General features: G+C 42.1%; 1 protein-coding gene across 2 annotated transcripts in view; it reads right to left on the bottom strand.

The window, feature by feature from the left end:
- Nucleotides 1–486: 486 nt before the first annotated feature.
- LOC141101732 (ras-related C3 botulinum toxin substrate 1) overlaps nucleotides 487–26,750 on the bottom strand; it is a 40,662-nt gene continuing 14,398 nt past the window's right edge. Inside the window, exons 2-7 of one of the 2 annotated variants that reach the window (XM_073591025.1) lie at nucleotides 24,738–24,809; nucleotides 22,975–23,092; nucleotides 22,175–22,210; nucleotides 21,734–21,796; nucleotides 20,859–21,018; nucleotides 487–2,717 (exon numbers count right to left, since the gene is read on the bottom strand). In XM_073591025.1, coding sequence (XP_073447126.1) covers nucleotides 2,587–2,717; nucleotides 20,859–21,018; nucleotides 21,734–21,796; nucleotides 22,175–22,210; nucleotides 22,975–23,092; nucleotides 24,738–24,809 — 580 coding nt within the window. In that variant the 3' untranslated portion in view covers nucleotides 487–2,586. The remainder of the gene's footprint in view (nucleotides 2,718–20,858; nucleotides 21,019–21,733; nucleotides 21,797–22,174; nucleotides 22,211–22,974; nucleotides 23,093–24,737; nucleotides 24,810–26,750) is intronic. The other variant, XM_073591026.1, reaches the window with a different exon arrangement.

Below are 26,750 nucleotides of genomic sequence, written 5' to 3'. Positions count from 1 at the left end.
TAGATAATCCAGGTTTACAGCAGGTTCACAGATGAGTGCAATCAGATCCTGGATCCATTGAGGTAGATGTACTAAAGGCAAATAAACAGTGCACTCATTTTCCCCAGAGCTTAGTGAAGATGGTAAAGCTTCACTTTGTAAAAAGATATCCGGTCAGGTGCAAGGGGGAAAAAATATGTTGTTTTCTTGCACATGATAATGCAAATCAGTAGAGCTTTACCACATTTACTGAGCTCTGGGAAAAATGAGTGCAACTGCACTTACAAAGTGCATGGTCTATTTGCCTTTAGTCAATCCATCCCAAAAAATTCTATTTTCTCTACATGCAGCTAAAATGACTGCAAGTATAAAACGCAGAGTGTGAATGACAACATTGAAAAATAATTACATGCATTTAGAAATACCATCTAAAAAACACATATGAAAGCAGGTTTACAGTGCCAGTGATAACAAGCCCTTACATTTGAAAAATAATTAAAAGACAGCTTTTTGTAGTTTAAGGATTTATTAATTCAAACATGCATGTAAAACACTAAACTGCATTAGCAAAAGATGTAAAAACACTGTTCACAATTTTTTTTTTTTTTTTTGCAACATTTTCAAATGCGCTTTGAATTTGTTCTTTGTAGAAAGGTTGAGCCATGTTACGTCTCATAGTGTTTAGTTAGGGGTGTGCATCATTAATACTCGCTCTATAATTAAGACCTCACAGACCCTATGGAACAGAACCAATAGAAGAAGAAAAAAAAAAAAGATAATTTCACTGGGGGGAGTGTCAGGATGACAGTATGAATTAGCTACTAATCTTGAGTAAAGTAAAAGTACAATTTTATAGACTAGGAAAAAAAAATAATAAAAATAGGAAAAAAACATAAAAAGGGTTACTGTGTATAGCAGGTTCACATGATTTGTACACCTAGTGTTACAGGAAAGGTAATGAAAACGCACACCTTTATAAGCAAAATAACATGAGAAGAAAGTATTAGGAATAACCTCCTATAAACTACAAAAATTTCCAAGCTACAATATTTAGAAAGATATTAAAATACAAGATATTCTACAAGCAAGCCAACATAGAAAGCCTGTGCATATCAGAATCTGTGGGAATGATGGTTGTAACCTACGAGGGCACTATCCCCAACCCTTTCCCTCTTTAGATAGGCACATATATAGTGGTTGATCATAAAATAGCACTACCACATAGCCAGGAATAAAGAAAACAGAACAATTCTATCCATCAACCAATGACATATGTTACCCAAGTGTTTGGCTGTCCCAGAAGAGAACCAAACTGCCCAAGTGAAAAGAGGGCATGGGGATTACCTGAAATTAAATACTCAACAGCAACTGTTTCTACTGCATTTATAACACATCTTAGGGCTGGTAGTCAAGAGCATTTCACTGCCCCAGTTTGTGCCGTCTGCAAGGCACCTGTCATAGTTAATGGTCCTATAAAGTTGACACTGATGTCCACATTTGTGGACACCAAGCTGAGAAGTAGAGGCAACTAAGGAAGATACATCCAACTAAGGTCAGTGACCAACTCCTGCAGCCAGCATAGAATGCTTCAACCATTCTCTCCCCCAACCTACTGCCCAGGAGTGGTTAAACATAAAAGCAAATCAAACAGGACCAGGCCTTATACAATAACCTCTTGAGTGGGGTAAAAAGAGGATCTCCACGAGGGACCAACACTTTCCAATTACTAATGGAGGAAATTGTTGGGCAAAACAGCCTTTAGCCCACAATTACTTTGTGGGTAGAAGAGGGCTGTATCATGTCTAAGCCCTTAATAAGGCTGAGAGAGCTTGCTGCACCCCCACCCCGCAAGCTGGTCTCCAAACACTAGGTTTCAAAGCCAGGCTTAGGCTTCACACAGACCACAGACCTCAAGTCTCCAAAGTTAACAAGCCAAGGGCTGCGAAACACTAAAATTCCTCCTTAGAAAAAAAGCAAAAACATTTTTAACTGAAAGTCTCAGAAGCAGTAGTGTCACTTTTAAATACTGTTGCTTATGTTTGCTAGTAAAATCCTGAAACCTATTTTATATTTTTGCCTAAATAGTTTGTCCAAAAGAGCAGATTAGTACCCTTTAACCAAAACTTTATTTTTAGCTCAAGCAGTAAAAAGATACATAATTGATCTAACATTCCTAAATAACAATTTTGATTTACAATGCAATACAGTGAATTAAGATTAATAAAGTGTTTAATATATGCAGTAAGGCTCCTGCCTACTGTCAGTTTTTTGTTTCCTCTGTCCAGAAAATCAGATCTGAGTAAAAAGTCATGTCTCTAATAGGTTCGATGGCTCATGTTTGTAGCAGAAAATATAGAAACTGAGCTGAGTGGGTGTTTTGGCAACATTTAATTAGTTCAAGCAAAAAGGAGAAACCGTTTTCAGAAAAATAAGGCTAAATTGACTGATCTATCATTCAGGAAAGGGTTTTAGTAGAGTCTGAAAAAGATGTGTCACTTAATGGATTTTATATTTAAGATTTTATAGGCAGAGAATGAATTCTTACAAATAGGACTGGGGGTTGGCATTTTCGAGTCTGGGACTGGGGTAGGAGAAGGAGTGCAAGGATTACAAAATCAGACACTTTCTCTTCCTCTTCTTCACTGGTGGTGGGCAGAGAACAGCTCTTATTGCTTCATCGAACACAGTCTTCAGTCCTCTTTGCGTAAGTGCTGAACATTCTAAGTATTTCACGGCACCTGTCAGAAGAAAGCCAAAGTAAGACAATCGTTTCCTCTCTCTGGGGATTTCCCATTTGATAATGAAAAAAAAATCTATTTAAATCCAAAAGGTAATATTGACAAACCCCTTTGAGCTATGGCAAAGCTTTTACAGATGTCAATGACTGTAAAATGAACTTTCTTGTTCTATTGACATCTGAGAAAAATAAATCTTTGGCCATGCTAATGACATTCTAAAACTGTTCGTGACACCAAAATAAAAAAGGACATTCAAGCATTTACCAGAGAAAATATTAAACCTATTCATTTAAAGCGGTAGTACATCACATCAATTTTTTTTTGACCCTGCAAGGTAAAAGGCATAATGTGCTAGTATGCATCGCATACTAGCACATTATGAAATACTTACCCTAGAACAAAGCCTTCCAGCGGTACGCTTCCATCTTCACCCAGTCTTCCTTCCAGGTTCGTATCCTCCGGCCGTCTGACTGGCCGTGCCGACGATGCGGAGGAGACACAGACCACGGCAAGGAGTTGGGTATGCTGTCCCTTCAGAGCTCATGCGTCGGTGACGTCACTGGCTGCATGCAGTGGGAATGTTTCCTAAACCATGCAAATTTAGGAGATATTCACTGTACCTACAGGTAAGCCTTACTATAGGCTTACCCGTAAGTATAAGTGGCAAAAAAAGGGGTTTACTTCCACTTTAACCACTTGCCGACCACTGCACGCCAATACACGTTGGCACAATGGCAGCAGTGGGCAAATGGGCGTACCTGTATGTCCCCTTTAAGAGCCGGGGATAGAAGGCCAGCCGCGTACACCGTGACCGGCGGACTATATGTCCGCCGGTCTCCCGGAGACTCAGAATAGGTAAGTGCCTAGGTAAACAAGGCATTTCCCCATTCTGGCTTGTGTCATGACAGAGATCACCGCTCCCTGTCATCGGGAGCAGCGATCGATGTCATGTGACTTGAAGCCCCCCCCCCCCCCAGTTAGAATCACTCCCTAGGACACACTTAACCCCTTCATCGCCCCCTACTGGTTAACCCCTTCACTGCCATTTACACAGTAATCGGTGCATTTTTATAGGAGCTCGCCACCATTACTAAATAAAAAAAAAAATTTAAATGCCATAAAACTATCCCCCATTTTGTAGACTTTTGCGCAAATCAATATACGCTTATTGCGATTTTTTTTTTTTACCAAAAATATGTAGAAAAATACATATCGGCCTAAACTGAAGAAAAAAAATTGTTTTATATATTTTTGGGGAACATTATAGCAAAAAATAATGCGTTTTTTCTTCAAAATTGACACACTGTTTATAGCGCAAAAATAAAAACTGGAGAGGGATCAAAAACCACTAAAAGAAAGCTCTATTTGTGAGGGAAAAAAAAAAAAAGAACGTCAATTTTGTTTGGGTGCAATTGTCAGTTAAAGCGACGCAGTGCCGAATCGCAAAAAGTGCTCTGGTCAGGAAGGGGGTAAAATCTTACGGGGCTGAAACGGTTAATACACTATTAATCTATTCAACTGCAGAAGTCTGCAGCCGTTTGGTGTAGTGGTGCACTGAGAGGGAAGGAAGATATATCCGTACCAAACTCCGCTCTGATGTAGGAAACCTGAAGCAACAAGGATTTTGTCACCATCAGTACCGGCTTGTAAAGCCGGTACAGAGAGATCTGGGGTCGAACAGTTTTTTTTGGGATATTTCATTTTATTAAAAATCGAAAGTGCCCTTGATCCTCCATTCTCACAGCAGATGCGAACACATATGTAAGCCCTGCATGCATATATAAACAGTGATCGCACCATGCGAAGTATTGCTGAAATAATTAAAGCAATAATCGTAGAACCAGAATTCCGGTGCACCTTACCTGTTAAGGCTTTTAAAGCGTCGCCTATGGAGATTTTTTTTTTTTTTTTTTTTTTTAGATACCGCAGTTGATCGCCATTGCTTAGGTGGCGCAAATTTAAAATGTAGCATGTTGGGTATTTACTTGGCGTAACATCTTTTATATTTAACCAAAAATTGAGTATCTTTGCTGGGGAGCACTTTACTGGGGTTCTCTCCTTTAGGGATTCTCTCTCTCTAAGAAATGCTTAATACAAGTGATATGCACTTCAGGCTCTGCATCACCTGACTGTCTTATCTAAACATTTCTTCTTTGTCCCTCCACAGGTATATTCCTGCTTTGCATCCACCCAAAACTGAAAATTTACTTTCAATTTTACTTTCACATAATTGGTATGCACTTCCTGCCTTCACTATCTGTTGCCCTGTTTGCATCATTATGTTTATGTTCCTCTGTAGTGTCTTACCCAAGTTATGGTCTAATCTTATCTTTACAACTCTTCCCTCTTGCAAGCCTGACTTAAGCTGGCCATACACCATACAATTTTCCTGTTCAATTTTCTTTAGATTTACCTTCAACTATGTAGTACAAGGGCCTGCCTGATTGCATCCAAATTGAAAGTGTTTAGGTTTGACCTCCTATTATATGGTTTTGGTAAATCTAAAGGAAAGTTGAACAGGAAAATTGAATAGTGTATGGCCAGCCTTAGATGTGGAAGGTTTGCTTTGATAGCAAGCCATCCTTATATTAACTCATAAACAACCATCCCTACACTTCGTGTAAAACTAGAGCACCCTTTTGGGGACAGCACTCTGTTGGGGTTCTTTCCTTTAGGGATTGTTTATACAAGTTATATGCACTTCAGCAATTGCACAAAGCAAACTGCATTGAAAAAGCACCAAACGGGCGGCAGGCGACCCTGTCTTTATTCAGCTGTCGTTTCACTCCAACATGCGCTCTCTACCACTCCTTTACGACAGTGTCCTCTGTCCTTAAACTCTTTCCTTCAGCTTAGATATCACCCTCCTGTCTGTCCTCCTATTACTGCACTCACCAACTCCTACCAATTCTACAACCACGTGCTAATAACACCTCCAGGATGCTGGGGTTATGTCCCTTCATATAAATCACACACTCCCAGATTACCTCCCTCACACTTCTGCTTCTCCTAACCCCTGGTGATATATCCCCAAATCTTGGGCATTCATCATTTAATTGTGCCCAACGCTCCCATCACCCTACACCCTCTGGCAGCAGCCACTGCAATCCACAGAACTTTGTTTCCATTCCTCTTCTCAAAACCAGCCTCCCCTTCTCCTGTGCCCTCTGTCGGTAACAAACTCACCTCCCTCCACGACCTCCATCACAAATTCCTTTAACCTACTTGCCATTACCGAAACCTGGGTTCATGAATCCAACACTGCTTCTACAGGTTCCCTCTCCCATGGTAGCCTTCTCTGGACTCACTCCCAGACCCAGTGGACAAAAAGGAAGGCGAAGTGGGAAACCTTCTAGCCCCACGCAGCACCTATCAGGTACTTCACCCACCTACCTCTGACACTTCTTTTGAGGCACATTGTATTAGTCTATTTTCTCCCATTTCTCTAAGAATTTCTGTGATCTACTGGCCTCCTTGACCGGTATCAACCTTCCTTGATCATTCTCGGTGACTTCAACATCCCTGTTAATGCAAATACTTCTAAACTTTAGTCAAACCTCTTGACCTGAAGCAATGATACAGGCTCCTTCACATTCCGACAGCAACACCCCCCTGCGTAACTTCTCAAACAATCCTATTCCACTCTCCGATTACCACCTTATTAGCTGCGTTCTCTCCCTGTCTTTCACCTCCTCTCCCTCCAACCAACTAATCATTACCTGTAAAATCCTCCACCACCTCAACCCTTCTCTGCTACAGACCACCTCTAACAAAATCTCACCCCTGTCCTGCCTCAATCTAGCCACTTCTGTCTACAACAGCGACTAGCTACACACAGACACAGACCCCTGCAACCTTGGCAAACAGATGACACCAGAAGTCTCAAAATACGTAGTCTTTCCCTAGAGTGCCTGTGGAGTAAACACCAAGTCTCAAAGATTTCAACCAATATAAATCTGCCCTCCAAAAATACTATTCCTGCCTCCTCATTGCCAAGCTGACCAATTTTTCACTCATTAACACCTTCTCATCCAGTCAACTCTTTTCTACTTTCAACTCTCTTCTTCGTCCTCCACCCACTAATTGACTCACTGCCCGGAGATCGACAATCACTTTAAAAATAAGTGATACAATTCTTAAGGAGGAGATCTCCAATGCGCAGATACCTCCCCCACTTAACACCCTATGTCCACAGGTACAATCATTACTTCCCTCATTCAACCCTGCTACTATAGAGGAGGTTGCTAAACTTTTTTTTCTAACGCCCACCTAACCACCGGCCCCCTGTTCCCTCGCAAATGCTACAGTAACCATCTGGCTCTATTGTACACCCTTTAACTCACATCCTCAATCTCTCACTCTCATCTGGCATCTTTCCCAACTCCCTAAAACATGCACTAGTAAACCCCAACCTTAAAAAAAAGTCCTCACTGGACCCCTTAACCATCTTAACCTAAGCCCCGTCTCCGTAGTCCCCTTTTCCCCCCAAATTTCGTTGTCTGGTCTACAACCGACTGAGCGATCATCTGACTAAGAACAAACCTCAGTCCAGATGTCACCCTAACACTCCACAGAAACTGCTCTCCCTAAACTCCCATACGATCTATTAATAGCTAAAAACCAATGGACACTATTCTGTACTCCTAATTCCTGGACCTCTCTGCTGCCTTTGACACGGTGAACCTCCTCCTCACAAAAATCTACTTCTTTGGGTCCTCGCTGGTTCCCATGCTACCTATCCCATCACACCTTCAGTGTCACTTACAATACTACTCCCTTTTCTCTCCCTTTCTCCGTCTGGGTTCCCCAAGGTACTGTTCTTGGACCTCTCCTATTGTAAATCTACACCTCCCTGGGTCCGTTGACAGCCTCCCATGGCTTTTTAGATACCATTTCTATGACAAGGACACCCAAATCTCTCTACCCCTCAGCTTACTCCATCAGTCTCCTCACATATCACCAATTTACTAACACAGACAGATCTGCCTGGATGTCACACCACTTCCTCAAACACAATCTATCCAAAACCGAGCTCATAATACTGTATCTCACAAAAGTGATTACACCCCTCACAGTTTTGTAAATATTTTAATTTGATCTTTTAATGTGAAAACACTGAAGAAATTACACTTTGCTACAATGTAAAGTAGTGAGTGTACAGCTGATACAACAGTGTAAATTTACTGTCCCCTCAAAATAACGCAACACACAGCCATTAATGTCTAAACTGCTAGCAACAAAGGAGAGTACACTCCTAAGTGAAAATGTCCAAACTGGGCCCAAAGTGTCAATATTGTGTGGCCACCATTAGATTCCAGCACTGCCTTAACCCTCTTGGGCATGGAGTTCACCAGAGCTTCACAGGTTGCCACTGGAGTCCTCTTCCACTCCTTCATAAGCTGGTGGATTTTAGAGACCTTGCGCTCCTCCACCTTTTGTTTGAGGATGCCCCACAGATGCTCAATAGGGTTTAGGTCTGGAGACATGCTTGGCCAGTCCATCACCTTTACCCTCAGCTTCTTTAGCGAAGCAGTGGTCATCTTGGAGGTGTGTTTGGGGTCGTTATGTTGGAATACTGCCCAGCGGCCCAGTCTCCGAAGGGGTCGGGATCATGCTCTGCTTCAGTATGTCACAGTACATGTTGGCATTCATGGTTCCCACAATGAACTGTAGCTCCCGAGTGCCGGAAGCACTCATGCAGCCCCGGACCATGACACTCCCACCACCATGCTTGACTATAGGCAAGACGCATACTTGTTTTTGTATTCCTCACCTGGTTGCCACCACACACGCTTGACACCATCTGAACCAAATAAGTTTATTATGCTCTCATCAGACCACAGGACATGTTTCCAGTAATCCATGTCCTTAGTTCCCTTGTCTTCAGCAAACTGTTTGAGGGTTTTCTTGTGCATCATCTTTAGAAGAGGCTTCCTTTTGGGACAACAGCCATGCCAATTTGATACAGAGTGCGGCGTATGGTCTGAGCACTGACAGGCTGACCCCCCCACCCCTTCAACCTCTGCAGCAATGCTGGCAGCACTCATACGTCTAATTTCCCAAAGACAACCTCTGGATATGACACTGATCACGTGCACTCAGCTTCTTTGGTCCACCTTGGCGAGGCCTGTTCTAAGTGGAACCTGTCCTGTTAAACCGCTGTATGGTCTTGGCCACCGTGCTGCTGTTTAGTTTCAGGGTCTTGGCAATAGTTTTATAGCCTAGGCCATCTTTATGTAGAGCAACAGTTCCTCAGAGAGGTCTTTGACATGAGGTGCCATGTTGAACTTCCAGTGACCAGTAAAAGAGTGAGCGATAATACCAAATTTAACACACCTGCTCACCATTCACACCTGAGACCTTGTAACACCAATGAGTCACATGACCGGGGGGGGGGGGGGGCTAATTGGGCCCAATTTGGACATTTTCACTTAGGGGTGTATTCACTTTTGTTGCTAGCAGTTTAGACATTAAAGGCTGTGTGTGAGTTATTTTGAGGTGACAGTAAATTTACATTGTTATACAAGCTGTACACTCGCTACTTTACATTGTAGCAAAGTGTCATTTCTTGGCAACAATCACCATTTTCGTCTCCAGGGTATCTGCTTTCAAACAAATATATGTTTGGCATTACGAAATTTCTAGGGGAAAAAAAAAAAAAAAGGTAGATTTTTATGGGAGAAGTGTCAGCAGTGGCTCAGGGGGCCAAGTGGTTAAGATAATGGACCTAGAGACTGTAAGAGAGGAGATATTTCAGATTCTGGAACACGATAACAAAACAGAAGTCAGGTGAATAGCAGCTGATAACGTGCCATAATACAGAATCTACTTTGCCAAAACACATTACACAGCCTATGACTCATTTCTTATTGTACTTTGTCAGTTAACAGAAAGATAACATTGTATAGGATTTCAGTTCTGACTTATGTTTGCTTTTTGTGGGAGTAGAAACCTGTAAAATATATATGTTTTACCGTTCACTAGACCCATGGATATTTACCTAGCGAGTACCTAATTAAGTGGAACCCCCCCCCCCCAAAACAAAAATAAAAAGCCCATAATGCTTATTGGATGCCAAGGCTTCTAACCATCTGTGATGAAGAAGAATTAGCACTCTGTTACTTTAACTGACAATTGTGTGGTCATGCAATGTTGTACAAATGAAATTTACATTTATAAAAAAGAAAAAAAAATTCACAATCATAAAGTCGATCATAAAACCCCCCCCCCCCCCCCCCCCAAGATTTTTTACTCTGCTATAAAACCTAATAGAATGAAAAAAAGTTTTACAAAAATCTTATTTCATAAATTTAGGCCCATTTGTATTTGAGTTTTGAATTCATAATAGCACCATTTTTTTTTTTTACTTAAAACAAAAAACACACACACTCCTATTGGGTATGCTCTTAATTAGATCAGCAGTATTATTCATATAAATGTTTCATCCTTTTCTTCTCCCCTCCCACTTTATCTGCCTTATCCTATATCCATCCACAGGAAAATTCCCCCAGCAGTGATACGGGCAGTCATACAAGTCTACCAGTGCACTGTCAAGACAATCCATTTATATCCTATACTTATCCCTCTACTTCCTCTTTCCTTCACTTATTCAACCCCCTTTTTACTTATCCATCCCCACATTTTCTATAATTAGAAAAGGATCCATCCATCCCTGGGGTTCCCTCTGTTGCTCTGATAAAAAGGAGTCATACCAGGCATACCCAACCACAATTCCCATGTTTTTTTTTTTCTCCCAACAAAGTTCTTTATTGTGAATCAGAATACATACAAGTCATATCATTTGCACGTATTTATACATGTATACATTGCAATGTAATTGTACGTGATATAAAAATAGTTACATATATAAGTGGTCTGTAGTACATTTCTTCTGATGTTTTCTATTGTTATTATCTTTTAATATAGGGTATAATTATAGTGTTTTCATTGAGGAAAGGTATTTCTCCAGTGCATAGAAATTTATATTGGTCATGAGCAGGTTTCCGAGTCCTGTAGCCATCGATCCCATATTCTATTATATTTGTCAGGGCAGCCTCTATTGATGTATATCACCCGTTTATATGGGAGTGTCCCATTTACCTCTGCTTTCCATTCTTTAGTCTCGGGTGGTAGGGGACGCATCCATTTCCTAGCTATTATCTTTCTGCATGAGAACAGGGTCTCCTGTAAAAATACCTTGGTGTATTTTTCCAGTGGGTTTGGGAACACACCCAACAGGCATTGTTTGGGGTCCAGTGTCACAGGTGAGCCCATGTTGTCATGAAGGAAGGTCACTATTTGTTTCCATAGGCCTTGTATCTGAGGGCATGACCAGAGGAGATGGTAGAACGAGCTCTCCGGGGACCTACACATTGGGCACAGTGTTGGACAGTTGTGTTTGTATCTGGCTATCCTATGTGGAGTTAGGTATGTACGGTGTATTATATTTAATTGTATCAACCTGTCTGACAGTTTGGGAGATACCTCCTTACATGTATCCAGTGCTTCTTCCCATTCCTCATCTTCTAAGTTACCCAGATTCCTTTCCCAGCGGGACTTGAGACCGTATATTATTTTTGTGGCTATTGGGATAGTGAGCATGTTGTAGAAACAAGATATTAATTTTTTTGGGTCTGTGTCTTTTATGATTGCTATTAGGGGATTGGGGGTTGACTGTGGTGGGGGTTGCGAGAATTGTGCCTGTAGTGCGTGTCTCAATTGGAGAAATCTGAATACCATATTGTTGGCTAGATGGAATTCCTCCTTAAGAGTGTCAAAGTTTTTAAGGGTTCCGTTTGACCAGACATGATGTAAGTAGAGTATACCCCTCTCCAGCCAAGGTTTCGGGTCGTGAATATTATGGAGTTCTTGTAGGTCTCTGTTGCACCATAAGGGAGTGAAGTCGTTGTGTCTAGGTATATTGAGTTTGCTGTTTGCAAGTTCCCAGATGCGTCTGTATTGATACAACAAAGATGTTTTGTGTGTGTTGCCTTCGTTGGTCTTAGTGCCCACAGTGATAGCGTATATGGAGTCCAAGGTTCCTTGGGCCCATTGTGGGCAGATTAGCATCCGAAATCTTTCACTGTCCACCTTATCTATATGGTATAGTTGGGAGAGTTGGGACGCAATATAGTAGTGATTAAGGTCCGGAAGTGCTGTACCCCCCCTGTCTGTTGGGTTTTTGAGGGTTTGCCATGCAATCTTATGTCTATTTTTTCCCCACACAAAGGGCTTGAGAAGGGACTCCATTATTTTAAAGTGTTTTAGAGGTATATATGTTGGGGTATGCCAGAGTATGTATAATATTTTGGGGAGTAGTATCATTTTTATGAGGTTAATGCGGCCCCATACTCCTAAGGGTAGTCTAGTCCAAGATTGTGTTTTAGTTTTAATAAGGGAATATAATGGTTTAATGTTTAGTGTTATGTAGTCTGCTGGATTTTTAGAAGTATTTATTCCTAAGTATTTGATTGTGTCTACTCTTTGTAATGGTAGGGTGGCTTGGAATTCCGTGGGTGGGAAAGTGTCTAATGGTAGAATTTGGGATTTCCCCCAGTTTATTTTGAGGCCCGAGAATTTCCCAAAACGTTCAATTGTTTGGAGAGCCTGGTGGAGGGAAGGACCTGGGTCCGCCAGATAAAGTAGTGTGTCATCAGCGTACATGCTGATTTTTTCTGTGAGGGTTCCAATTTTTAATCCTATGATCTCTGGGTCTGTCCGGATAGATACAGCCAGTGGTTCCGCAGCCAGAGCGTACAGCAGTGGGGACAATGGGCAGCCCTGTCTCGTGCCTCTGTGGAGGTCGAACTTCTGAGACGGCCATCCATTTGCCACCACTCTGGCCGTGGGGCTCTGGTATAGTAATTGCACCCATTGGATAAAGTTTGGACCAAAGCCATATCGCTCAAGACAGCACCAAAGGTATCCCCACTCGACCGAGTCGAAGGCCTTAGCAGTATCGAGGGTGACTATAACTCTTGTGCCTACGTTCTCATGTGTGGCCTGCAGGTTTATAAATAATTTCCGTAGGTTAAAGGAAGTGTTACGTCCCGGCATAAAACCTGCCTGGTCAGCATGTATAAGGTTGAGTATCACTTGATTGAGTCGCATGGCTAGAATTTTGGCCAGAATCTTAATATCAGCCTGCAATAAAGAGATAGGGCGATAGGATTCCGGGTGACCCAAGTCCTTGCCCGGTTTAGGTATCAAGACAATTGTGGCCTCACCCATAGAGGGTGGGAGGGTGAATTGTTGAAACATGACATTATAGAGGGTAAGCAGTTTGGGAGTGATTATTTCATTATAATGTGAGTAGAATTCTATGGGTAGCCCATCTGAGCCAGGGGATTTAGATTTGGCAAAGCTTGCGATTGCGGCGTCTATTTCTTCTTTAGTGAGAGGGGCCTCTAAAAGTTCCCTTTGTTCAAGTGTAAGTTGAGGGAATGCTACTCCTTCCAGGAAGGAGATCATATCATCTGGTCCCTCTTGGGTCCTGGAATTGTATAAGTCCACAAAGAATTCCCTAAATTTGGATGACACAGCAGGAGGATCAGTGATTTTTTGCCCCTCTGGGCTATGCAGTGCAATTACCACTGGGGGTTTGTCCTCATTTCGAGCTAGAAACGCCAAAAGTTTTCCAGCTCTCTCACCCTGCTCAAAATATTTCTGTTTGGCAAAAAATAATTTCTGTCTTGCTTTTTCGTATTGGAGTTGGTTCATGATCCTAGATTGTAGTTTTAAGTGGGAGGCATTAGCTTGGGATGGGTCATTTTGATATATGTGTTCTATGCGTGAGAATTCAGTCTCCGCCCTCTCATATAGATCTGATGAGTTTGCTTTGATCTTATTGATGCGAGTTATTAGGGTGGCCCTGGCGTGTATTTTAAAAGTTTCCCATACTATCGGAAAAGAAGCAGTGTTTGTGTTATCCCGAAAGAAGGTCTCCCATTCGGCCGACAAGTCGTCATCTTCTGGCAACAATGTCAGCCAGAATGGATTAAGGCGCCATGTAGTTGGTGGTTTGTCTACATGGAAGGCGAGGGTGATCCAGTATGGAGCATGGTCCGAGAGCGATCTAGGACCAAACTCTGTCTCAAGGAGACGTGCTATCAGATTGTGGGATATGAAAATAAAGTCAATTCTTGACATGGTATTGTGTGTTGCTGAGAAGCAGGAGTATTTACGCGTGTGCGGGTGTTTATGTCTCCAGGTATCCATCAAGTAAAAAGGTGAGAAAAGCCTGGCAAGTTTAGTATCTCTGGGGGGATTTGTAGCAGGTGGAGTTGGTCTCAGTCTGTCCAGTTCCTCATTGAGTGTGCTATTGAAATCTCCCATCCATACTGTCTGAGCTGATGGGTATTTTGCTATAAAGGAGAGTCCCTCTAGTAGTATGGAAGTGGAAAATGGGGGAGGGACATAGACAGCTAGGATCAAAAAGGGTTCCCCGTGTAATTTAGCGGATATAAATATAAATCTACCTTGTGAATCAGTGTGTAGTTCGCATAATTCAAAGTGCACTGTTTTTGCGATAAGTACCGAGACGCCTCTCGAGTGTGATGTATGGGTCGAGTGGAATGCCCAACCCACCCATGGGCGACGCAGTGTCATCTGAAGTCTCCCCTCAATGTGGGTCTCCACCAGGGTCACCACATCCGCTCTTTGCTTTTTAATAAATGCGAGGGCTGCCGCCCGTTTAATCTTATCACGTAATCCCCTCACGTTCCATGTAAGGAACTTCAGTGATATTTTAGGCATTGTTGTTTGTGCTTATATTTTAGTGTGTTAATGTAGCTTTTAGCCCCATTGTAGCGGGACGGTGTAGGAAGGTTAAACAATAGGGGTGCGTAATATAGCATATTGTATTTGTCCAGTGAACACCCGATGGGACCGGGGCGTGCTGGTGTTGTGGACGTAGCAATTAAAGTGCGCACGTTTAAGTCTAGTTTTTCAGCTTCCCTTTTCCACTCTCCCCTCCCAGCAACGTCCCCCGCCCAATCAGTGCCAGCCTGTGTCAGTAACAGATTTTTCTTTTTGCTTTGGCATCTGGTAGCGTAGTAAAGGAAGAAATAATAAAAGAGCAATAAATAAAATAAGACGGATTTCTGTGCACCCAGCCTGAGGCTCCCTTTCCTTAAAATAAATAGAACAGAGAGTATCGGACTTCTAATATATCTGCGGTATAACATGCTATGGGTAGCGATTGGGTGCCAGTTAGACGTAGGATATAGCACTGTCACACACAGGTTAACCGGGGTACGTGTAACTGGATCTGGCTTTTTAGATTCCCCTTTCTCCCCACCTGATATGTATTCTCTCCAATTGGTCTCGGTATGTATGTATGACAATGCTTTCCCCACAAACCCAGGCTTGACACTGTATTGAAGGGTAACATATTTATATAGGAACAGAAGTTGTAATAGAATATGTTTTTGTGATCTCAATCTGTGCCCTATTTTCCTTAATTGGAGAAAAACAGAAGTGGTTGTATTCTTTCTGGTTGTGTGACATAACTCACTGAGTGCAACATCTGAACACCAGTGAAACAAAAGGTATGTCGGTACCATACGTTTAAACATTAAAACACTTACATTGAAATTTAACTTGTAGGTTTCCCCTCCCCCCTCCCCCCTCCCTGCTTGGCATCTTCCCCAACTGATGCTAGCATTCACCCATAACAAAACTTTCTGTAGAGTCTCGGCCCTGACGGCATATTGAGAAAAAAAATGATGAAAGTAAAGTACTTGAAGTAGGATGTATGTCTGTGCCCTTCCAAATTTCTCCTTCCATGGAAGAAGAGACACAAAGAGGGCTAACCTCTCTTCACTCAGGTGTGTAATTGGAGTTTGCACATTATCAAGATTGGTGTTGTTGTGGTTTTTCCTTCTTGAGCCGCCAGGTTCAGACTTGTGTGGGGGCTGAATACGCTGCACTCCGCTTGTGGACTGTAGGACTACAGCAGTCCAGAGCTCCTTTAAGATGTAAAAAGTGATGTGTGTAGTTCAATCATTTGGGAATCTGTCCCAGGAAAATCCAGCATTGTGTGTCAGAAATGATCCGCAGAATACAAACTGGATCTAGGCCCACAATGGGGGAGTATATGTAGATATTTGCGTGTAGGCACTATGTCCTTCTACCCCTTGGGCTATTCTTCACAACGGTAACAACTGGTGAAGTAAATAGTAGTGGGTGTTCAGTGAAGAATGATAGTGGATTATTGTTGTATCTGTGTCAGGGGTGTGCATGTGGAAGATTAACGTATGGTTGCATACTCACAGACACTTTAGTCCGCCTGTTCTGGGTTGTTTCTGCGTTCCAACCAGGCCAGCAGCTCAGCAGGATCTTCAAAAAAGGAAACTCGGCCGTCGTGTTCCACTCGGAGACGCGCTGGAAACAGCATGGCATATTTCATGTTGAGGCTTCTAAGTTTTCGCTTTGCTTCCATGAAATTTTGTCTGCGTCGCTGTACCTCCGCCGAGAAGTCAGGGAACACCGCAATTTTCACGTTGCCTAGGGGGATGTTGCCCCTTTCTCTTGCAAGTCGCAGGGCAGCGTCTCTATCTCTGTAGTTGAGCATTTTGGCTATAAAGGTACGCGGCGGGGCTCCTTGTGGCGGCGGTCTGGCGGGCATGCGGTGGGCTCTTTCAACTGCCAGCATGGGGGAGAAGGCCTCTCTACCATAGGTCTTGATGAGCAACTGCTCCAGGAAAAGCGTGGGATCCTTACCCTCGGCCCCCTCCGGCAGACCAATGAGACGGAGGTTACATCTCCTGCTTCTGTTCTCGAGGTCTTCTTGCTTAGAGAATAGTTGTTGGATTTGCTGCTTCATGTGGTGCACCTCCGTTCTCATTGGGGGAATGGTATCTTCCATGTCGCTGATGCGAGTTTCAGTTTCTTTAACTCGGTCTCGGAGTTTGTGGAAGTCTTGTCTGAGTAAGGATATGTCTACCTTGACTTCTTCTATCTGTGAGGCAAGTGATGTTCTGCAGAGAGTTATTGCTTCCAACAGCTTTTCTGTGTCTCCCGTTGTGCGCTCCTCGCTATGTGTATTGTCACCGTCATTTTCTACCTGCTCCTCCCTGTCCTGTCGGCGGTATTGGTCAAGTTTAGATGCGGCAGTTTTCTGAGATTTCGATGGCGACATGATGCCCAGATGTTAGGGTATCTGGGAAAGTGGGGACAGGAGTTAATCTTGCTGTGTCCGTATGCGGGGTATTACCCCTCCTTTCTCAGTGGTATTGGTAGATTGAAGCTATGCCCTGTGGAACATGTAGCGGTGGAGGGGGAGATCAGGACCACTGGTTATATTGCAGTATGTGCAGAAGAGCTAGGTGTACCAAAATGGCCGCCGGTCTCAGCACAGGGGCCTAGGCCGCAATCCAGGCCGTTCTCTCTGGGCCTTTGATGAATTTATAGGCTGGTAGTCAGGGGGGTGAGTGCAGAAACGTTCTCCCAGGGGGCTGTCCCGCAGCTATGTACCTTTGTATTGTCGTAGACTTCAGGCAGGGCCGCAGATGAGGAGGACCAAGATGGCCGCGACCTCCGGTGGTAGGCCGAAGCCGCGGTCTAAATTTCGGTGAGCCGCGGAGCGGGAGATCGCCGCTCCGTTCGGGCCGTCCCGCGTTTTTTCTCCACAAGAGCCGGCTAATACTGCTCCAGGAGTCCCAGGGACACAATCCAGCTGGTTGGATGGTGCAGGATGTGCAGGATTAATAAGGATTAGGAGTGATGGACGGAGCTCTATTCCTGTGCGTCCTACTCCATGCTGCGTCAGGCCACGCCCCCACAATTCCCATGTTTTATGAAATTTTTTCATCATCCCCTTTTCTGACAAATTTGCCATGCTTTTAATACAGTGTCATTAACCTGTCAACGTCTTTCCTCATATGTTGGAACATTCGAGGATATCCATTTTTGTGCGATTAGCTTTCGTGCTACAAATAACACCTTGATAATTGCTGGCATATATGTTTTTTTTTTCTAGGCACCCCAGTAAACTTATTTTAGGATCCATTTGTACCTGTGTTTAATATACCCGGTTAATAGTATCAATTACTTTTTGCCAATACCTAAATTTAGGGCATTTCCATAACATATGTACTAAGTCGGCATAGAATATTCTTTTTGTAGTTCTTGAAATGTTTTTAAACTCCATCGGCGTATAATTGATCAATATATTGAATCCCCAATCCTTTCAGTTTATCTCCTTATAATTTATATTATCCCATAAAGAGGTATGAACTGATCCGTCTATATATATTGCATTGTTTAATTTCCTACCATACTATATTCATCAACACTAAGGTTGGTTTTTGACTAGCATTCCCGATGGACCCGGATTCCAATTGGGCTATTAAGTGATCATAGGACGGTCGAGTCAGAAGTAATGATTGGATGCACCCTGTCTACAGAACCCCATCCTACCATCTGTTGCAGTTGAGAAGCAACCCATTTGTATTCTGTTACATATTTTTGGGAAAAAACAAAAAAAACAAAATCACAATAAGCCTATATTGATTAGTTTGTGCGAAAGTTATAGCGATTGCAAACTAAGGTATATATACACTGGAATTTTTTTTTTTTTTTTTACACTAGTAATGGTGGTGATCAGCAACTTCTAGAGGGACTGCGATAGTATGATGGGCAATCTGACACTGAGTGGGAACCAGTGCCAAAAATACACTGTACTGGCAGGGAATAGGTTAAACATCTAGGGCAATCAAAGGGTTAAATGTGTGCCTAACCAGTGTTTAGGTGTGTACTGTGAGCTGCGCCAGTTTTTATTCCCTGCTTTGCAGGAAAACAAACTGGCACATCCCCGCCGACAGGACAGAGCTCTCTATTTTTTACATTGAGGGAGCTCTGTCCTGTCTGCCTCCTCGCCAATCGAGTGCTGGCAGTCAGTCAATCATCAGCCGCTGATCTGCGTCTAATCACCGCATCAGTGGTGCGCCCCCTACCCGAAGTGCTGGGTTACATACTAGATACGTGATCCGGCACAGGAGAGCTGCTCTGCAGCTGGGCAATCTGTTAATACAGATTTTACATTACAACGCAAGTTAAATAGGATTTGCCATCCAAAATGTCTAGGTGATTTTTTAAAAGGAATTTGAATTAGTCTTTGACCACTTATCTCAAGAGCATTTTTTTTCTATAGCGTATTAAATTCTGCATTTTGACTAGAACATACAGTAATTTAATACCCTCAGACAATTATATTTACTCCTGAAAGAAGGGGCTCCGTGGAATAAAAAGATGTCAGTTGAATTTTTATGTTACGAAAAAAAAAAAAAAAAAAAAAAGCACCACACACTAAAAACTTATTTTAATGCACACAAAAAAACAGCACCCTGATTTTTTGGAAAAAAAAATAAGAGGAGGTTGTGTTGAGAAAACAGACTTCAAATTGCTCTAAATTGCGTGGGCCTGCAAAATGACAACGCTATCCAAAACCATCAATAGGCAACACTTTAAATGCAGGAAACTTGAATTCCTGCCCTTAAACCTACGTTTGTGGCTATACTATTTACATACACATGCGCCCCTGACATGTGCGTGCATGTGTGGGGGTGAGGATAATTTTTATTTTATTAGATTTTACTTTTTTTTTGTTTTACCTAATGTGTAACTAAAAAGAAAACTTTTATTTTAGTTTTGGATAGAATGAAGGGGGATTAGAACCCGTGTCAGTTTTTATTGCTGTCTGTGCCCCCGTTAGGGAGATTTAACCTCTCTTTGTAATGTTTACCGTTATTACTGAAAGTAAAAGAAAAGCAAATTTGGGGTTGACACCCTGGGATTCCCTTTGGATGGATTTCCTCACTCCCTGTTTTGGATATGGGACAGGAAGTGAAGAAAAACAATGGACAGGGGTGAACACCCTTCCTTACTCTATACAAAAATGAAAAGTTTTGCCTTTAATTCTACTTCTAACTTTATTGCCATCACATAGCAGCATCTTCCAGTTATATAAAAGTGATCAGTTGGCTCCATAGCCACCCAGATCACTTTTATAGTAAAGCCCAGCACAAACAGATAAAAATTTAAAAACAAAAAACAATTACACTTTGACTTTAAAAAAAAAAAAAAAAAGTAAAAGTTAGCCCGATTTTTTTTTATATTGTGAAAGAAAATGTTACGCTAAGTAAATTGATACCCAACATGTCACTCTTCAAAATTGCTCCCGCTCGTGGAATGGTGACAGTTTTCCCCCTAAAAATCTCCATAGGCAACGGCTAAAAACTTCTACAGGTTACATGTTTAGAGTTACAGAGGAGGTCTAGGGCTAGAATTATTGCTCTCAATCTGACGATACCTCGCAAACCAATCAATATACGCTTATTGCGATTTTTTATCAAAAATATGTAGAAGAATATATATTGGCCTAAACTGAGGAAGGAAAATTTGTTTTTAGAAACATTTTTGGAGATATTATAGCAAAAAGTAAAAAATATTTTCTCAAAATTGTCACTTTTTCTGTTTATAGCGCAAAAAATAAAAACCGCAGGAGGTGATCAAATACCACAAGAAAGCTCTATTTGTGGGAAAAAAGGACGTCAATTTTGTTTGAATGCATTGTCACACGACCATGCAATTGTCAGTTAAAGCGATGCAGCGCCGTATCGCAAAAATGGCCTGGTCATTAAGAAGCCAAATCTTCCGGTCAGTAAGTGGTTAAGAGCATTGGGCGGAAGTGACGTTTCTTCCGCCCTCAAATGCTATGGACCTGAGTGGGGGCCATCTGCTACCGGTGAAGATGACTGGAGCGAGGTGGGAGCCCTCTTCCACCACCGATAAAAGTGATCTCGTGGCAAACCCGCTGCAAAGACCACTTTTATCTGAAAACAGATCACCCGCTGAAGAAAAAAATATACCGGGGTCATGGAGGCTAGCTGCTGCCATAACGATACTCCTCTTGAAAGTGCCGATGTATATTCATGGTGGGCGGTCCATAAGTGGTTAACAGGAGGAATTATAAAACTCGTTCCTGGCCTGATGTCACATGACAAATTGACTAAACAAAATTTAGGATAAACTCAAGCCATTATTTTGCTATGCTGGAAAGCCTTTTTCACCAGTTATAAATAGAACAGAAAACACAAAAACAAAAAAAAAAAAAAAAAACAAAACGAAAACACAACATACCAATCTCTTTTGCCATGGCAAGTCCCTGAGGATAAGTTATGGGTGTAAGCTTCTTCTCTTTCAGTTTCTCAATTGTGTCTTTATCATCTCTCAAATCAAGTTTTGTACCCACAAGGATGATAGGAGTGTTGGGGCAGTGGTGTCGGACTTCTGGGTACCACTATTTGAAAATACACAAATTATACACAGAATAAAGTTCTAGTTAAATGAAAGATCTAGTAAAGTTTCTCCAACCCACAGCTTAAACTAAATGTACAAACGTTCTGCTTTATGCCTACATGGACAAAGGGGTTCAAAACTAACAAAATAGTCAGGGCAGATGTCAGGTAAGCAGGCCAAACACTGGGGTCTATGGTTCCAAAATATCTCCATTTTAAGACAATGTACCATTAATGCCGCGTACACACAAGCGGACTTTGACGGACTAGGTCCGACAGTCTTTCCTAACGAACGGACTTGCCTAGACACGATCACACCAAAGTCCGACGGATTCGTACGTGATGACGTACGACGGGACTAAAATAAGGAAGTTGATAGCTAGTAGCCAATAGCTGCCCTAGCGTTGGTTTTAGTCCGTCAGACTAGCATACAGACGAGTGGATTTGTTGACCGGACTCGAGTCCGTCGGAAAGATTTGAAAAATGTTTTATTTCTAGGTCCGTCGGACTTTTGGGGAAAAAAAAGTCCGCTGGAGCCCACACACGATCGGATTATCCAACGGAGTCCGGTCCGCCAGACCAAGTCTGCCGGAAAGTCCGCTCGTGTGTACGCAGCATTACATTGATTTTTTTCCCCAATACAAATAAACATCCTTACATTCCTGTAGTGTGGAAAACCCCAGGTTAAAAAAAAAATTAAAAATTAAAAAAGTTTACCTTGGCACGGACATTCTCAAATGAAGCTGGGCTCACAAGTGAAAAGCAAATTAGGAATACATCCTAAAAAGATAAAAAGGCAGACGGTACATTAACAAGTGTTTCAACAATATTTGATTATGCTGCAAAAAATTAGATCTTGCAGGAGGAAGAAAAAAAAAAAAAAACAAAGTGCACTGAATTAGAATCAGGAAGTGAAAACATTGAAAACATAGGACATGGAGACTGAATTACCAGTTCCTCTATTTTTTTTCCCCCCATACCAGGTCGTTTTAGATTGCAGATCAAACGGGACAAGAAAAGCATTAATTGTGCTTTGCAAGCAAGGCAATAAGCTCTGTAAATTGCAACCCACACCAACAGAAGGTGGCACGCATGGACGGACAAACGAACAAATGAATTGCAATCCCCTCTGCTAGCAGCAGGTATTAATTAACTCACCGAAACATTGGAAGCTTGGGGGCTCGGGCTAAAAGCCTAGTAAGAAACACTCAGATTCAAAAGCAGATTTTAGTGCTTCAAATTATCTAAGTTCCCTTTTAATGGGAGACAGATACATTTAGGAAATATTTTCAGAAAGGCCTTTTGCACAGGAAAACAGAATTGGTTTAAAGAGAAAGAAGCAATAAATTCTGCTTTGTAAAGAGAGCAACAATCCTTGCAATAAAACCTTAAAAGATTCTTGTCTAGTTGATAAAAAAGATCCCTTTGCAGGTAACAAGCCTTTTTTTGCTAGAGATGGTTAACATTTGAAAGAGAACCTTCAGGAATCAATTTGCCAAGTTTCTATTTCTACATGATTACAGTTTTAAAAAAAAAAAAAAAAAGGGGTTTAAAGTGGCCCAGTGTACCCAATGACACAACAGGCAAAACAGCCACCAAGCCCCATCTGTTTATAATAGAAATTATATTTACCTTAACCACTCCTAAAACTGCTGAGGAAAAAAGGCAGGCACTAGCCCACACATGAAAAGGGTTGCTGTTGACATTACGTCCACAGTATGATAATGAAGAGCATGGAAGAGGGCAGAAAGCCTTCTGGACTGTGACAGCTAATGTTACAGTGGCTACTTAACCACTGTGGGCAGCATCAAATATTGCTTGTGTGCCTCCTTTATAAAATATATATTGGAGGCACAAAGAAATACATCCAACTCGGAACAATGTGATCCATTACATAAACACAGTGCTTTCACCCATGCTCACACAGCTGTACAAAAGATCAAAACATGGATCCTTACCGTCTGTGGATAAGACAATGGACGCAGTCTATCGTAATCTTCTTGTCCAGCTGTATCCCACAAGCCCAAGTTAACTGGTTTTCCATCAACCATAACATTGGCAGAATAGTTGTCAAAGCTGAATTTGGAATTTAAAACGTATATGTTCACAATAGCTTAAACAGTTTAATATATATAAAAAAAAAAAAAAAACAAACACACACACACACACACACACACACACACACACACACAAACACCACACACAAAAAGTCTGTTTTTTTAAAGGCCTTCAAGCCCTAAGGCTGCTTTTACACTGGAGTGGGCGGGCGTTGACTGTAAAACGCCGCTATTTTTTAGCGGTGCTTTACCCTTGTGTTTGCAGAGGTTTTCAGCCGCTAGCGGGTGCTTTGAACCCCCGGCTAGCGGCCAAAAAAGGGTTAAAACAACCCGCAAAGCACCGCTGCAGTGGTGCTTTGCTGGCGGCGCTGCCCATTCATTTCAATGGGCAGGAGCGGTGTATACACCGCTCCAAAGATGCTGCTTGCAGGAGTTTTTTTGGGTTTTTTTTGTAACGTCCTGCCAGCGTGTCGCCTCAGTGTGAAAGCACTCGGGCTTTCACAGACTGCAGGGGACCCGTTTTTCAGGCGCTTTTTTTAACCCAAGAGTGCCTGAAAAACGCCTCAGTGGGAAAGGGGTCCAACACTAATATACTTCCTTTAACTGGCCCTAGCATCCAATAGGTTTCCATGTTAAAACTAAAAAAGGTACTACATGTAGAACATCCCACAAGGCCATCAAATTTTCCAGATAGACTCAATCACTAACTAGGGACAGCATCTACTTCATGGACTGAGATAATGGCTCAGAGAGGTCATTCATGTTAATCCTAGTGTGTCAGTGTCAAGCCTGGTACACACGGTACGTTTTTTTCATTCAGCCAAAACTGAGGAGCTTGTCAGGTCATAGTATCAACTATGTGATTTTAGTACAGTGATCTCCCCGCTGAACTATTGTGTTCTGACAGGGGGACCACCTCCCCACCAGAACACACTGATCAGCCATTGGCTGAGAGCGCTGATGTGATGCCGATCAGCTGCTGGTGTTGTCAGCTTTTGCCAAACAGAGACTTGTACACACGGGCCGAATGTCACCCAGTATCTATTGTACTGGCTGATTTTGCCCTGTGTGTATGGGCCTTTACATTTGGTGTATTTACAATGTTCCAGTCTGATCTCTTTGAACGAGGAGACTTGGAAAATGCTTCCTCCTGCAGACTTATTTCAGGGCCGGTTGATACGAATGTGGTGCGGGAAACCCACGTTCCTCCACATTTCCCGTACTGTGTTTAAAACACGTTGCAGTTGCACTATGCAGTGAATGTCAATATTAAGTTAATGACATCTTAATAGCAGGTTGCAAATAGTGTGTGTTTGCCCACACTGGATCTCATGGTACAAAAGTACAATGCAATGTGGTTGCAGTGAATTTCCAAAAGTAGTGCATGCACTACTTTTCGCACGGTTAAAAAAAAAAAAAAAATTGTCTCAAAATCGCACAGGAACGCGCTTCCTGTGCAATTCCCAGTGTGAACTGACCGTTTGTCTGGACAAGTTGCCTTGACTGAAGCAAAACAACTGCTTTGTAATCTTCAAATGGTACAGCAGTTTTGAAATATATATACACTGACCTGTCATAAACTTGGTCAGGTAGACTTGTCAGTTTTAAATGGCTTGTCAAATTAGTTAAAGTATTACAATGATGGGACCTTGTTTTTTACTTACACAGTTGGGATGTATTCTCCAGGGAATGCATTGGTGGTGTAACTTATCAGCAAACAAGTCTTACCAACCGCTCTGTAAAAGAAAAAATAAATAACTCAAATGCTTTATTTCAATATTAAATGTAAACAATTAAAGAACAGCTGAACTAAAAGTATTCATACCCCTTCAAATTTTCCACATTTTGTCACATTCCAATTAAAAACGTAAATGTATTTTATTGGGATTTTATGTGATAGACCAACAAAGCGGCACATAATTGTAAAGTGGAAGGAAAATGATAAATTTGATTTTTTTTTTTTTTTTTTTTTACAAATAAATATCTGAAAAGTGTGGCTTGCATTTGTATTCAGCCTCCCTTTATTCTGATAACCCTAACTAAAATCTGGATGTTTGTTAGAGAACCTTTGTGAACAAACAGCACCATGAAGGCCAAGGAACACACCAGACAGGTAAGATGGGGAAGTTTAAAGCAGGGTTATGTTATAAAAACAATCCCCCAAGCTTTGAACATCTCACAGAGCACTGTTCAATCCATCAGAGAATGGAAAGAGTACCACACAGCTCAGGTGGGAGAATCTGTCCACAGGACAACTACTAGCCGTGCACTCCACAAATCTGGCCTTTATTTAATCTATCTTTATTTAAGAGTGGCAGGAAGAAAGCCATTGTTGAAAGCCATATGTAGTCCTGTTTGCAGTTTGCGAGAAGCCATGTGGGGGACACAGCAAACGTGTGGAAGAAGGTGCTCTCTGGTCAGATGAGACAAAAATTGAACTTTTTGGCCTAAAAGCAAAACGCTATGTGTGGAGGAAAACCAACACCACACATCACCCTGAACACACCATCCCCACCGTAAAATATGGTGGTGGCAGCATGATGTTGTGGGGATGCTTTCCTTCAGCAATGGACAGGGAAGCTGGTCAGAGTTGTTGGGAAGATGGATGGAGCCAAATACAGGGCAATCTTAGAAGAAAACCTGTTAAGGATCTGCAAAAGACTAGACTGGGGTGGAGGTTCACCTTCCAGCAGGACAACGACCCTAAACATACAGCCAGAGCTACAATGGAATGTTTTAGATCAAAGCATATTCATGCGTTAGAATGGCCCAGTCAAAATCCAGACCTAAATCCAATTGAGAATCTGTGGCAAGACTTGAAAATTGCTGTTCACAAACGCCCTCCATCCAATCTGACAGAGCTTGAGCTATTTTGTAAAGAAGAATGAGCAAACATTTTACTCTCTAGATTCGCAAAGCTAGTAGAGGCATCCCCAAAAATACTTGCAGCTGTAATTGCAGCAAAAGGTGGTTCTACAAAGTATTGTCTCAGGGGGGCTGAATGCAAATGCATGTCACTTTTCAGAGATTTGTAAAAAAAAATAAAAACTAACGTTTACAAAAATTTTCCTTCCACTTCACAATTATATGCCACTTTGTGTTGGTCTATCACATAAAATTAAATTTACGTTTTTGGTTGTAACATGACAAAATGTGGAAAATTCAAGAGGTATGAATACTTTTTCAATGCCTCTTTTTAGTATACTGTTATGAGCTATTTTTCTGTATTTGCAGAGACTTCAAAATGAAATGCATAGTTTTTTTTATTTTGTATATACGCTTTAAGGAAAGTGGCTATAATTAGCTACAGGATCCATCCAGCCAGCTTACATCTCAGCCTAATGGATCAAAAGTGGGGGTAGAAATAGGAACCGCTGTCCAAAGAAGCCCATTAAATCTAAATCTAATCATTATCCCACTGAATTAAGCCCGGGTTCACACCTATGCGAATTAGATGTGCGTTTCCGTACATCTAATTCGCATAGCAGGAGAATGTGACTGGCTCCCTATGGAGCCGGTTCACATATCTCCGGGGCGGCTGCGGAGCGCCCTGCGTTTCAGGGCCGAATTCAGGCATTGAATCGGCCCCGATTCGTCCCTGAAACGTGGAACAGGGACGCACAGCGCTCCTGTGCGATCCGCAGCCCGTTGTGGTGTGAACCCGGGCTAAAGGTGAA

The sequence above is a fragment of the Aquarana catesbeiana genome, linkage group LG06, assembly GCF_042186555.1.
Source record: "Aquarana catesbeiana isolate 2022-GZ linkage group LG06, ASM4218655v1, whole genome shotgun sequence".
In the NCBI taxonomy this organism is placed as follows: Eukaryota; Metazoa; Chordata; class Amphibia; order Anura; family Ranidae; genus Aquarana; species Aquarana catesbeiana.
The sequence above is the reverse complement of the archived record's forward strand: the minus strand, read 5'-3'. Positions and strand labels throughout refer to the sequence as shown.